The sequence below is a fragment of the Chlorocebus sabaeus genome, chromosome 12 (assembly GCF_047675955.1).
Source record: "Chlorocebus sabaeus isolate Y175 chromosome 12, mChlSab1.0.hap1, whole genome shotgun sequence".
Taxonomy (NCBI): Eukaryota; Metazoa; Chordata; class Mammalia; order Primates; family Cercopithecidae; genus Chlorocebus; species Chlorocebus sabaeus.
Genome location: NC_132915.1, coordinates 111,952,434 through 111,964,553, shown reverse-complemented (window position 1 = coordinate 111,964,553; position 12,120 = coordinate 111,952,434). Strand labels below are relative to the sequence as shown.

At 57.2% G+C, this 12,120-nt stretch overlaps 1 protein-coding gene across 2 annotated transcripts; it reads right to left on the bottom strand.

Annotated features, from left to right (window-relative positions):
* Positions 1-4,780: 4,780 nt before the first annotated feature.
* LCN9 (lipocalin 9) lies at positions 4,781-8,664 on the bottom strand. 2 transcript variants are annotated; one of them, XM_008005683.3, is made up of 7 exons: positions 8,228-8,664; positions 7,390-7,526; positions 6,895-6,968; positions 6,331-6,441; positions 5,937-6,038; positions 5,781-5,828; positions 4,781-5,064 (listed from the first exon to the last, which is right to left on the bottom strand). In XM_008005683.3, the coding sequence occupies exons 1-6, from the start codon at positions 8,444-8,446 to the stop codon at positions 5,806-5,808; spliced, it is 666 nt and encodes a 221-aa protein (XP_008003874.3). In that variant the 5' UTR covers positions 8,447-8,664; the 3' UTR covers positions 4,781-5,064; positions 5,781-5,805. The 2 variants fall into 2 exon arrangements, with proteins under 2 accessions (XP_008003874.3, XP_072878318.1); XM_073022217.1 differs by lacking the exons at positions 4,781-5,064; positions 5,781-5,828 and having other exon boundaries at positions 5,946-6,001.
* Positions 8,665-12,120: the final 3,456 nt, after the last annotated feature.

The following is a 12,120-nucleotide window of genomic DNA, read 5'->3' as shown; positions in this document are numbered from 1 at the left end:
CTTCTCCTGGGGCAGGGGTCAGTGGCTTCTGTGCCCTGAGAGTGGTTGGCAGTGCCCAGGGGTCCTGGGGAGCCCTCAGGGAAGGGCCTGCACTCCTGCTACCTGTCAGGATTCCCAGCCACATGACTCTAAACCAAAGACCATGTCTGGGAATGGGGCTGTGCCCCTCGTGGGGCTGCACAGGGGACAGTAGGACCCACCTGCACCAGCACATACCCTCCAGGGTGAATTGGCCGTTGTCAGTCTCGAAGGCTGAGGGATTGTGTCTCACACCAGCCCTGTTCCCTGCGGACAGAGGCAGTGGGGAAGCATCCAGTCGTCTCCCTCAGTTCCCTGCGCACCTGGGCCACGCCTACCTACCCTCTCAGCTCCGACTGCCTCCCCTCCTGGGGCTTCGCCTGCCTCTGCTCCTGGCTCTGGCTCCCCTGGTAACTGCAGATTGCTGCACTGCCGACAACTAAGAGAACACGACGAAGGGAAGTGGCATTGACAGTCCCTCTCCCCGGTGCACGTGTGCACGCAGCCGTCTTGTACACATGGTGCATATGCACAGCCCTTAAGCTTGTCCTTTCGATGCCCGAGAAACTGTGGGCGGGTTATGAGAGGCCACACGGGCTGGGCATGGCTGGTGGAGGCAGGTGGGTGGCCAAGGCCACACTGCAGGCGGGAGGGCTGGAGGTGGGAGTCAGACCAGCTGGTGGTCAAGCAGCATCCCCCCACCAAGCACCCCACCCATCCTGAGCCCGCCTTGCACCCTGGACTCATGCACGAGGATTTCCCCATGCAGCTTCCTGTCCTTTGGGTCCAAGGTGTTGATGAAGAACCTGAAGCGCGACCAGGCTTGATCAGGGCAGAGTTGTTGGAAGCCAAGGCTGAGTTGTGCCAGCTCCCGGAGAGCTGTGGGCACGAGAGAGGCCGATCGGGAGCCAGAACCCCTCCTTCCCCAGAGAGCTGCAGGCAAGAGAGAGGCTGATGGGATGGGGGGAGCAGAACTCTCTTCTCCCCCATCCAGCTCCGTCCACACCAGCAATTGGTGCCTAGTGTCCTGCTCAGATCGTGCCCAGGAACTCCTTGAAGTGCTGGCCGAGCTGGTGGACTCCAGGCCTTTAGGCTGACCCTATGCCCTGGCCAAGGGATCGCTGGCCTCCCTAGCACCTCCTGTGGATGGTGGCTCATGGGCAGCAAGCGGGGAGGATGGCCGGCCTTGCTGATCTCCATGTTGCCCCACCGCTAGGGTCCCTGGGACCCCACTGGACTGAGCTCAGGGCTTCTTCCAGGACCATAGCAGAGGCTCCAATCCCAAAGTTACCCTAAGAATCCCCCTCGGCCATTTACAAGTTGTGCAAAGGGTGACCTTGGAATTGAGCCCCACATCCTGGTCTGGGGGTGCCCACAGTGTGTCCATGCTCTGCTGTGGGCAGCGGTGCCTGTGGGCATCTGGCTGCCTGAGGCAGGGACTGTCAGAGTCATGCTCTCCGGAAGGATCTCCAGGCAGGTGTGGGGGATAGGGGACACTTCTACTCTAGCCAGGAGTCAGCTCGGCCCACTGTCCAGGATGCTCACTCGGGGTTTGACCACTATGATGCTGGCTGGGTGTCAGGACTGTCCTCCCAGCCCGGTCCCTGGCCCTTCCTCCTGGGAGCCCCCAGGAGCCCCTCAGGAGGTACCATCTCACGTGCAACAGGTCCGATGCCTGCTCTTGGGAGAGCACCCCATGAGCTTGGAGGCCACCAGCCAGTGCCAGGCCCACAATCAACTGCATCCCCAGGCATGGGCAGTTGGGGCAGAGGGACAACTGGGGACTCGCTGGCTGCAGGGATGCTGGGCCCTGGCCTGTCTATATAGTTGTGTGGTCAGGGTGCCTGGTGAGGTGTCCCTGGGTGTCCCTGACTCGGGGAAGGGGCTTCATCCTGGGAAATGTGAGCCAGCATGTTCTTTCTCTGTGGCTTTGGACACCAAAACGTTATGCTCCCATAAAGCCGGTTTCCAAAATCAACAGTGAATCTTGGGCTGGGCCAACTTCCTGGGCCTGCATGTTGGTTACTATATTCGTCCATTTTCGTGCTGCTGATAAAGATATACCCGAGACTGAGCAATTTACAAAACAAAGAGGTTTAATTGGACTTACAGTTCCATGTGACTGGGGAAGCCTCACAATCATGGCAGAAAGCAAGGAGGAGCAAGTCAGGTCTTACAGGGATGGCAGCAGGCAAAGAGAGAGAGAGCCTGTGCAGGGAAACTCCTCTTTTTAAAACCATCAGATCTCGTGAGACTTACTCGCTAACACAAGAGCAGCACGGGAAAGACCTGCCTCCATGATTCAGTTACCTCCCGCCAGGTCCCTCCCACAATATGTGGGAATTCAAGATGAGATTTGGGTGGGGACACAGTCAAACCATATCAGTCACCTTGGGGAACCCTCCTGGAACACAGCTAGGGGGACACAGGCCCTGAACAGAGAGAGCCTGGGACTGAGCATTGGGGTTGGGGGGGCGGACGGTAGGGGATTCTGGGCTCCAGAGGATGATGCCAAATTGTACCACAGGTGTCCCCACCCATAAGATGAGCCCCAGGGGTTATCAGAGCAGGGATGGTGATTGGAGGGTGTTGTGACTGAATGGTGCTCCCCAAGCACCCAAAATGCATGTTGATGTCCTAATCCCCAGCACTTCAGAATGGGGCCATCTTTGAAAGCAGGTACATTGTAGATGTCATGAGAGTCAACCTTCCTCCACACTCGAGTACCTTTAGAAAGTTTTTTTTTTTTTTTTTTTTTTTTCCTTTGAGACAAAGTCTCCTGCTGTTGCCCAGGCTGGAGTGCAGTGGCACGATGTCGGCTCACTGCAAACTCTGCCTCCCGGGTTCACACCTCAACCTCCCAAGTAGCTGGGACTACAGGTGCCCGCCACCGTGCCCGGCTAAGTTTTTTGTATTTTTAATAGAGACAGGGTTTCACCATGTTAGCCAGGATGGTCTCGATCTCCTGACCTCGTGATCCGCCCGCCTTGGCCTCCCAAAGTGCTGGGATTACAGGCGTGAGCCACCATGCCTGGCCCGAAAGTTGTTTATATTTGATTCAAACTTCCTAGCTATTATCTGTGTGTATAGCAGGAGGGGTCTGCTCAGAGCTTTTCTGTGTCACAGGAAGCAGAACACTGACTTCTGTTTCAACAGGGACAGTTTGGCTGATGGGGGAGAATAGCCTGGGATGCAGCATGGAAGTGCAAGACCACCTTGGGGGGTGCTCCTCCATCATCAGGGAAAGAAGGGTGTGCTTGGACAGGAGGGAGCAGTGGAGGGTGAGGAGGAGTCACGGTCTGAATACATTAAATTAAATTAATTAATTCATTCATTTATTTGAGATAGAGTTTCACTCTTGTTGCCCAGGCTGGAGTGTGATGGCGTGATTTTGGCTCACTGCAACTTCTGTCTCCCAGGTTCAAGCGATTCTCCTGCCTCAGCCCCCCGAGTAGCTGGGATTACAGGTGCCTGCTAGCACACCCGGCTAATTTTTGTATTGTTTGTAGAGATGGGGTTTCACCATGTTGGCCAGAGTGGTCTCCAACTCCTGAACTCAGGTGATCCACCCGCCTCAGCATCCCAAATTGCTGGGATTACAGGCGTGAGCCACTGCACCCGGCCTCACTAGACTTTTGTTTGACTGAGTGCCACCCCAGATGCCAACAATGAGGGTGATCTCTTGGTGGTTCTTTCATGCCCTGCCCACTGCCCCGTTCCTTTGTCCACCTGAGGCCCCTGGGGTTGGGACTGCAGGAGTCTGAGGCCAGGGCCAGCCTGAGTAGCTGATGGTGGGGTGGGTGCTGGGGACACTCAGCTCTGGCTCAGCTTCCCTTTGTGCCACCTTCTGGGGTGGGGCTAAAGGCTTCTGCCTACGTCCACATCCACCCCCATGCCCAGCCAGGCCTCCTCTGGGGCCCAGAGGCTCCTCCTGCACCAATGGGCAGTGGCCTCCCAGCACCCCTTTCTGGCAGCCTTGGCTCTGCTCTTCCAAGGCTTTCTGCACCAACAGGCCCCGCCGAGTGGGCAGCTTCTCGCGTGTTCCCGCTGCGGCTCAGCAGGCTGGGCCCAGATCCAAACAGGGGGTCGGAAGCTGGGCAGCCGTGGGAATGCCAGGTGCCTCCCACTCCCTCCCGTCCCAATGGAGCTGCTCCCTCCCCAGGCCTGGCACCCATACAGCGGGCACTAAAGCTCAACCCAGCCTCACCTTATAGCCTGGAGTTCCCAATGGAGGTGGGGTGAGGGGGTGGCATCAGGACCCTCATCCTAAGACAGCTCCACTTAGCTCCTTTACAAGCAGGCACTGGCTCTGGGGACAGGTTCTTCCTGAGCACCTGGGATTGTGACCCGCAGGATGACCCTCCTGCAGAGTTCACACAGACGCCAGAGTTGGGGCCGCCCAGAGCACACCCCCAGCACAGACGCTTCTGGGTCTCCCCTGGGCAGGGGGCAGGGCCAGCGGCTCCTCAGACAGAGCCACATTTCTGCTGCACGTGCAGCGTCGTGTGTCCACCGCCAGGGTCCCAGTGCAGGATGGTCCATCGTCACCAGGGCCCCTCTTGGTGCCCCTTTCTGGCTGAATTCCTACTTCCCATTTGTAACCTCCAGAAATCACCGACGTGTGTGCCCCTCTGCGGTTTTGTGAGTTTGAGAGCATCATACACATGCAGCCGTTTTCACAACTCTCTGACGGATGCCCAACCAACAATCACTTTTAACCCACAAAATCACGGCGGATTGGCTGGTACCTCCCTTTTATTCACTAAAACATGGAGGGGGGTGCAGGCACCTGCCTCCGCTGTGACATTGTTCATCATCTTCCCCCAGAGGCAGTGGCTGAGCCCAGGGAGGGGAGGGGCAGAGAGGGGAGGGCCAAGGAGGGGAAGGGTGGGGAGGGCAAGGGTAGGGCCTTGGTTGTTAGTTGCCGTCTCACCCGCATCTTGGGGCCACCACGCATCACAGGTACATCCGCTCCTTTACTCTCAGGTACCCTCATGCAGAAATGCAGAGGTGCCTTTAGAGGCATGTCTCCGGGAGGCTCAGGCTCTGGGAAGGGAAGGGGGCCCTGTAGGTTTTTACTGGGCCGGGACCATTTCTGAGAAGGGAGGGGCAGCTCAGAGAAGGAGCCTGTGGTGGCCTGAGTGGTGACCCTCAAAGGACATGCTCCTATCCTAGTCCCTGGAGCCTGTGAAGGGCATCTGATGGGAAAGGGTCTTTGCAGGTGTGAAGTTAAGTATCTTGACAGGAGGAGATCATTGTGGATGAAGATGGGCCCTAAATCCAATGACACGTGTCCTTAGAAGAGACAAAAGAGGAGACACAGACAGAGGCAGAGGCTGGAATGACACAGCCACAAGCCAGGGATGCCTGGAGCCCCCAGCAGCCGGAAGAGGCAGGAAGGACCCTCCCCAGGAGCCTGCGGAGGGAGCACAGTCCTGCAGACCTCCGGTTACAGATCTCAGGCTCCAGGCTGTGAGAAAGTAAATCCTGATTGTCCTGGTCACCCACTTGTGGTGACGGCAGCCCCTGGAGACTCACACAGGGCCCCATCTCACTTCCTGCTCAGACCCTACCACCCTGGAAGGCCCCATCACTGCTCTGACTCCCGGATGCTTTTCACAGCATCTTTCACCAAGCACCTTGTGTTCGGTTCCCAGACTGGGGGGAGGGGTGGGCACCTCCTGGGCTGGGACCCCCAGCCTCTGATGTTGGCCCCAAGCTCTCCCCATCCAGCCCCCTGCCCCTCCCGAGTTGCAGCTCACGCATGGGAGGCCTGGGCGGGCTCCTCTAACGCTTGGAGTAGCAGTGATCTGGAAGGACAGAGGGGACTTTCAGTGCAGGGACAGGGACCGGGCAGGAGCACTTCCCATCCCCACCCTGTCCCGGCTCCTGCTCAGTCTGGGAGCAGCGGGGCCGACCTTCGTTGGTCAAGTCGACGATGTTTTGTGGGCCGAGTCCGTACTTTTTGCAGGTTTCTTCAAATCTGCTCAGGAAGGCAGGTTCCAGCTGTGGGACCCGTGCTGGGAACAGAGTTGGTTCTTTGTGAAGGTGGGCCTTGCTGGGGGTGCTCAGGCAGTGCTGAGGCTGGGCAGGGGGTCACGCCCTGACCAGAGAGGGGCTTTGTGCCAAGTGAGGTGGGAGGTGACAGACTGAAGCACCCAGCACCCTCACGGTGTGTCTGTGGGAAGGAATGGCCAATGGGAACCACCTCTTCAAACCCCAGGGCCACGGCGAGACCCTCGGCTCGGGGTTGGGCCAGATTTCAGAGGCGGTGGGGTCCCCGAGGGAGTCAGAGGGGGACAGCGGAGGTACCGTAGAGCGCCAGCGCGTGGGTCTCGGTCCCGTTCCTGAAGTTCTGGAGGTGGAAGGTGATGAACAGCCTGTAGTCAGTCTCTGAGACGGCCACCGTGTTCTCGCCCTCATCTGCGTGGAGACATGGCTCAGCGTGGCCTGGCCCCGCCACCCTCGGGGTCCTGTGGCAGGTGTGCTCTGTGGCCACAAGCGAGGATGCCGGGTCACGTGGCCTTTTGAGGGGGGAAGGGAGGTGCCCAGGGTGCTTGCCCAGCGGAGACCCCTGCATGGGGCGTAGGCGGCAGCGACACAGCCCCCTCCCTCCTTGTCATCGGGTTGCAGACCTTGGTGGTCCCTTAGTGGGCCCGTCCCCCAGAGCCCAGCAAGACACGCCTGCCTCCCTGCTTCCCCTGGGCCAGGAGCCCCCCTGGAGTTGGTGCCAGGATGGGTCCCAGTTCAGGGTCAAGCTGTCGGCGGGAGACTTAACTAAAATCCCCAGAGTCAGTGCTCACCAGAATATGGCCCAGGCCCTGGAGAAAGGGGACCCCCGGCTGTCAGGCCAGGAGGAGCCTGGCTTCCACTTACAGTTGATGGAGTATTCCCCATTCTTCTCTGTCTTCTCGCAGACCACGACCACGGCCACACACTCCCCCTGCACCCTGGAAGCCAGCCAGGAAGATGCTGGGAGTGGAGCTCCAGCCCCCTGGACGTGCGACGGCAGAGTGCACCCCTCCCCCAGGACACAGGCTCCCCCTCCCAGTGCCCGGGCCTCATTCCACAGCCCTGAGTTCTCGGGCTGGGCCCTGCCGCAGCCCATCCAACACCCTCATCTCCTCGGGCCTCACCCCAGCCTCGGAAGGGGGGCGATTTCATCTCCATGTTTAGGGGAGAGCACGGCGCCAGGTCGACCATGTCCCTGCTCCCACCTCACCCCGCCCCCGGGGATCACACGCACAGGCTCAGGCTCTCGCCAGAGTGTGAGTCTGAGTGTGCGAGCCTGTGTGTGCAAGCGTGAGAGTATGCGTTGGGGTGGCAGGGGCATGGGTCTTCCTGATGCCAGCTGAGACGGGCAACACGCACATGAATTCGAAATCAAATTTTAGGCTGCCGTTCTTCAAATGTTCTATGTTCCGGACGAAGACCCGCAAGTCCCCATTTTCTTTAATCCGATTCAGGTCATCTGAGGCCATGAAAATAGAATACCAGACCCCTGAAATCTGAAGACAAACAGTTCCAGTGGCTGGGGGCCGTGGGACAGCTCCGGGGATGCTTAGCGCCCACATCTTCCCTCCCAGGGCCCGGCCCCTGAGCATCGGGCTCCCAGCCAGATCCCCTCTGCCCTTCCAGGGCCGTCTCTGCCCCCAGGTCTCCCCTCTGTCCCCATATCCCCCCTTTGCCCCCAAGGTCCCCCCTCTGCTCACAGAATGCCCTCTGCCCTTCCAGGGCCTCCTCTGCCCGCCCCAGATCTCTCCTCTGCCCCCCCAGGTTCCCCTCTGTCCTCTCAAGGCCCCCCTCTCCACCCTCTCCCACCAAGTCCCCCTCTTTTCCCCAGGTCTCCCTTCTACTTCTAGAAACCCCTCTGTCCTCTTAGGGTCCCCATCTCCCTGCTGGCCGCCACTCCACTCTCCAGGTTTCCCCTCTGCCCTCCCAGGGCCGCTTCTAACCTTTCAGGACCCCAGTCACCCTCCCAGGCCTCCCCCGCCCAACCCTCCCAGAGTAACCCCTGCCCTCCCAGGCCTCCCCGGCCTGACCCTCCCGGAGTAACCCCTGCCCTACCAGGCTGCTGTCACAGCCTAGGGAGGAGAGCTGGGCTCCCCTTGGACCAGCTGCCCTGGTCACAGGTCAGAGACCCCAGGCTGGGGGAGGACCGTTGCCTTGAAGCCTGGCCCCTTCCCCACAGACCCCAACACAGACGCACCCTGGCCATGTTGTAGTTCCTCTGCACAACGGCGCGGGGATTGAACTCCTGGGCCGCGACGACGCTCAGTCCCAGGCTCAGCAGAAGCAGAGCCATCCTTGCCGTGGATGCCTCGGCCCTTGGCCCACCCCATTTATACCCTACTGCCCTGTGGCTTCCAGCCCTGTGGGGCGGCCCACTCCCGGGCCCGTCCACACACATCCTGTGCCCACTGGGCATGCAGCCAAAGGCCCTGAGTCTGGTGCCCTGTCCACCGTGGGAAGATCACCCACTCCCTTGTGGGAGCTTCCTGGATCTGTGGACAAAGGGACCTGCTGTCCCCTCACCGGAGGCAGGCACCCTGTCCCAAAGGCAGGGGACAGCCTCCCTCTCAGCCTGCAAGAGGACCCATGGTGGCTGTGTCTGCAGAGTACAGGGTGTCCCTGTTCCCCTCCCGCCCCCTCCCGCTCCTTCCCCAGCACAGCATCTGGGGCCAGAGCCTATCGTGAGTCACCGTGTCCCCAGACTCAACTGAGGGCCGGGTGCTTATTCTCTCCTTATTCTCTCAGTCCAGTAATGGGATGCGGACGAGCTGGGAAAGTAGAGAGTTTGCTACTGTCACCGGGTACAGGGAGAAGGCCGGGAAAATAGTACCAGACCAACTCAAAATTGCAGTTTTCCAGAGCTTATATACCTTCGAAGCTGTATGTCTACGTGTACGTGTGCATTCATCTAAAGACAGAAGTGATGAACTTCTGCTAATCCATAACTAAGGCCTGAGTCCTGAAGACCTTCTTCTGGAACCTCAGTAAATTTACTTAATTTAGGGGGGTCCAGGTGCTGGAGTGATTACCCTTATCTCATCTTCTGCTGAATCATGAAAGTTTGGGGGCATTCCTTTAGACCCCAATAAAACTTGTTTAATCCTAAACGGGTCCTGTTAAGAATTCCTTCATTATCTTGTCATGCTTCAAGACCCAGGAAGGGCCTGGACAAAACTCTTGGTGGGCTTTTGTTACATTCCAGCCTTTGTTGAAGGGTGCCGGCTCTCTCAGCTTTTAATCTTTAACTTAACCACTCAGTCAGTGCTGGGACAGTTGTCATGGACGCCGGCCTGTTCAGCCGTTAGTGAGACCTGGCCTGCCGCAGTCCCCACTGTCGAATTATGCGTGATTGCTATCATGCTTGCATAGGTATTTATTATGAGAATCATGGGGGGATGGGGCATTATAGTCTTTCTGGCTATTTCCTGCTGATAGGAGGTCATTGTTACGGGGCACCGAATGCAGTGTTGGAGTGAAGGAGGTTGATTTGTTCCCAGTAGTACTCTCTGTTTCGGGGGCCTAGAGGCAGCACCTGCTGAAAGAGTATGAGCTGGAGGGATGTTTTGGAACAGTATGCAACAGCAATACCTTCCGCAACGTAAACGATGCCGGTGCCTGCAAGGATGGCCTGGACTGTAAGGATGTTCAGCCCCTAGGGAGGCCCTCCGCTAAGCCACGATGCGATCTGACTATTAACTGATAGCCTAGGACTGGAGGTGACCTGCATCTGTGGATGCAGAGCCTTTAACGCCAGAGAAATATTCCCGGGATTGTCCCTTTAATGCTGGAGAAATATTCCCGGGATTGTCAGGTACATACATGCAACGAGGGCACAGGGTCCCCCCGGCCGCTGTTGGAATATCTAGAGCCGTTTGATTTTGCAAGGTAGCTTTCCACCTATGGTGCATTTCAGCATTCACACGGGAAACACTTTGGAGACTGTTGTTTAACGCTCGCTGCAGAAAATTAGCCTCTGGCTGCCGTATGACCCTTTCTAAGCCTACTGAGGGCGTAAAGATTGCGGCCAGATGACCGTCCCTGTGAAAGACTGAACTGATCCATCTGTTAAGCATAGGTGGGAGATTGGCTGGATTCTGGATGGTTTTTACCAGGGTCCCTGTGCCCATAGGAGGCCTAGAGTGCAGCGTCTCACCGTGGGCAGCCGTGGCCATAAAATGGTGCCACAAAGCCACTGGGTTCCTTCAGGGGCATCCCAGTGTAGGCCAGGTCATTGGGACCAGTCAGTGGCAAACAAATCTCTTTGTTGTGGGCCGGGCACAGTGGCTTACATGTGTAATCCCAGCACTTTGGGAGGCTGAGGCGGGTGGATCACTTGAGGCCAGGAGTTCAAGACCAGCCTGGCCAACTTGGTGAAACCCCGTCTCTACTAAAACAACATAAAAATTATCCGTTGGGAGGCTGAGATGGGCGGATCACGAGGTCAGGAGATCGAGACCATCCTGGCTAACAAGGTGAAACCCCGTCTCTACTAAAAAATACAAAAAACTAGCCAGGCGAGGTGGCGGGCTTCTGTAGTCCCAGCTACATGGGAGGCTGAGGCAGGAGAATGGTGTGAACCTGGGAGGCGGAGCTTGCAGTGAGCTGAGATCTGGCCACTGCACTCCTGCCTGGGTGACAGCGTGAGACTCCGTCTCAAAAAAAAAAAAAAATTATCTGGGTGTGGTTGCAGGCACCTGTAATTTCAGCTACTTGGGAGGCTGAGGCAGGAGAATCGCTTGAACCTGGGAGGCAGAGGTTGCAGTGAGCTGAGATCGCTCCACTGCACTCCAACCTGGGTGACAGAGACTCTGTCTCAAAAAAAAATAAAACACAAAACACAAATAAAAACTCAGATCTCTTTGTTGGGGCACTCTAAGATGTGCAGCGGAATCCGTGCCACGATCCGAGTTACGTTAGGCCGGTGGTCAATGTGTGGCGGGATCCATCCCAGGATTCGAGTTACGTTAAAGCCAGTGGTCAAGGGAGGGGTTCTGGTGTTTGTAGTATAAGGGGGCTACTTGGTTTCAATGTACGGTGGAGGCAGGCCATTGCATCATCCCTTGTTTTGTTTACTGAGAATGGCCTTGTGTGCCCTGGGCTGTCTAAAGTTTTATTTATGGGCCACTCTGAGACATTTGCCCTGGTTACTCCTGTCATTTGCGACCCAGTCCGAGATTTTAGATTTCCCAGAAAGGTTTGCCGGTAAATCCAGTCCTTCCCCTGGATGGGCGACCCCCGCCAAGGCAACCCTGAGGTGCTGGAAAGGGGTGAGAGGCCACAGACCCTGCAGGAGGCTGGCTGTAGGTTATCTGCATAGTCCTGCGCCCAGTGTAAGGGAAGATGAGAGGTAAGAGCAGGAATGATGAGAGGCATCGCAAGACAGAGCGCTAGAAGAGAAAGTCCTGGTATTTTCTGAATGGAAACTTCGGGCCTTTTCGGGGTTCTGCTTCCCAGCCGTGGCGGGAGACTCCTCTGCTGTAGGGCTATCGGCCGGCAAGGGTCTTTCCACTCGCGTGTGATGGACCCAAGGATTGATGCCTGCCAGCTTCAGCGCTGTGCCCATGGTCAGGAGCACGTGGTAGGGCCCTTCCATTTCTCCCGTCGTGGCTTCCTTCCATTCCCTCAGCAGTACTTGATTGCCAGGTAGGAGTGGGTGGCAGGTGTCTGTGGAATTCACCGCATCCCTGTTGGAAGCAAACTTATGCAAAACGTTAAGAGTTTGTCCTAAGTCAGCAACATGATTCTTAACAGCCAACTCCCTATCGAGGGGCACTTCGGTGGCCTGAGACAGATTAGCTGCAAAGGGTCTCCCAGAGACAGTTTCACAGGGACTTATTTTAATCCCACTTACAGGGAGCAGTGCTATGCTAAGTACCTGAGTCCTTTTCAGTGGAGCCTCTTGACACAACTTGGCAATGAATGTTTTTAGGCTGCGGTTCATTCTCTCAGTTTGTCCGGAAGATTGAGGTCTCCATGCTGAGTGCAGCGTCCGCTTCATTTCCAATGCTTTGTTCATTTGTTGAGTTATCTCAGAGGTGAATGAAGGCCCGTTATCATTTTGGATTACATCAGGGAGCCCGTATCGTGGTA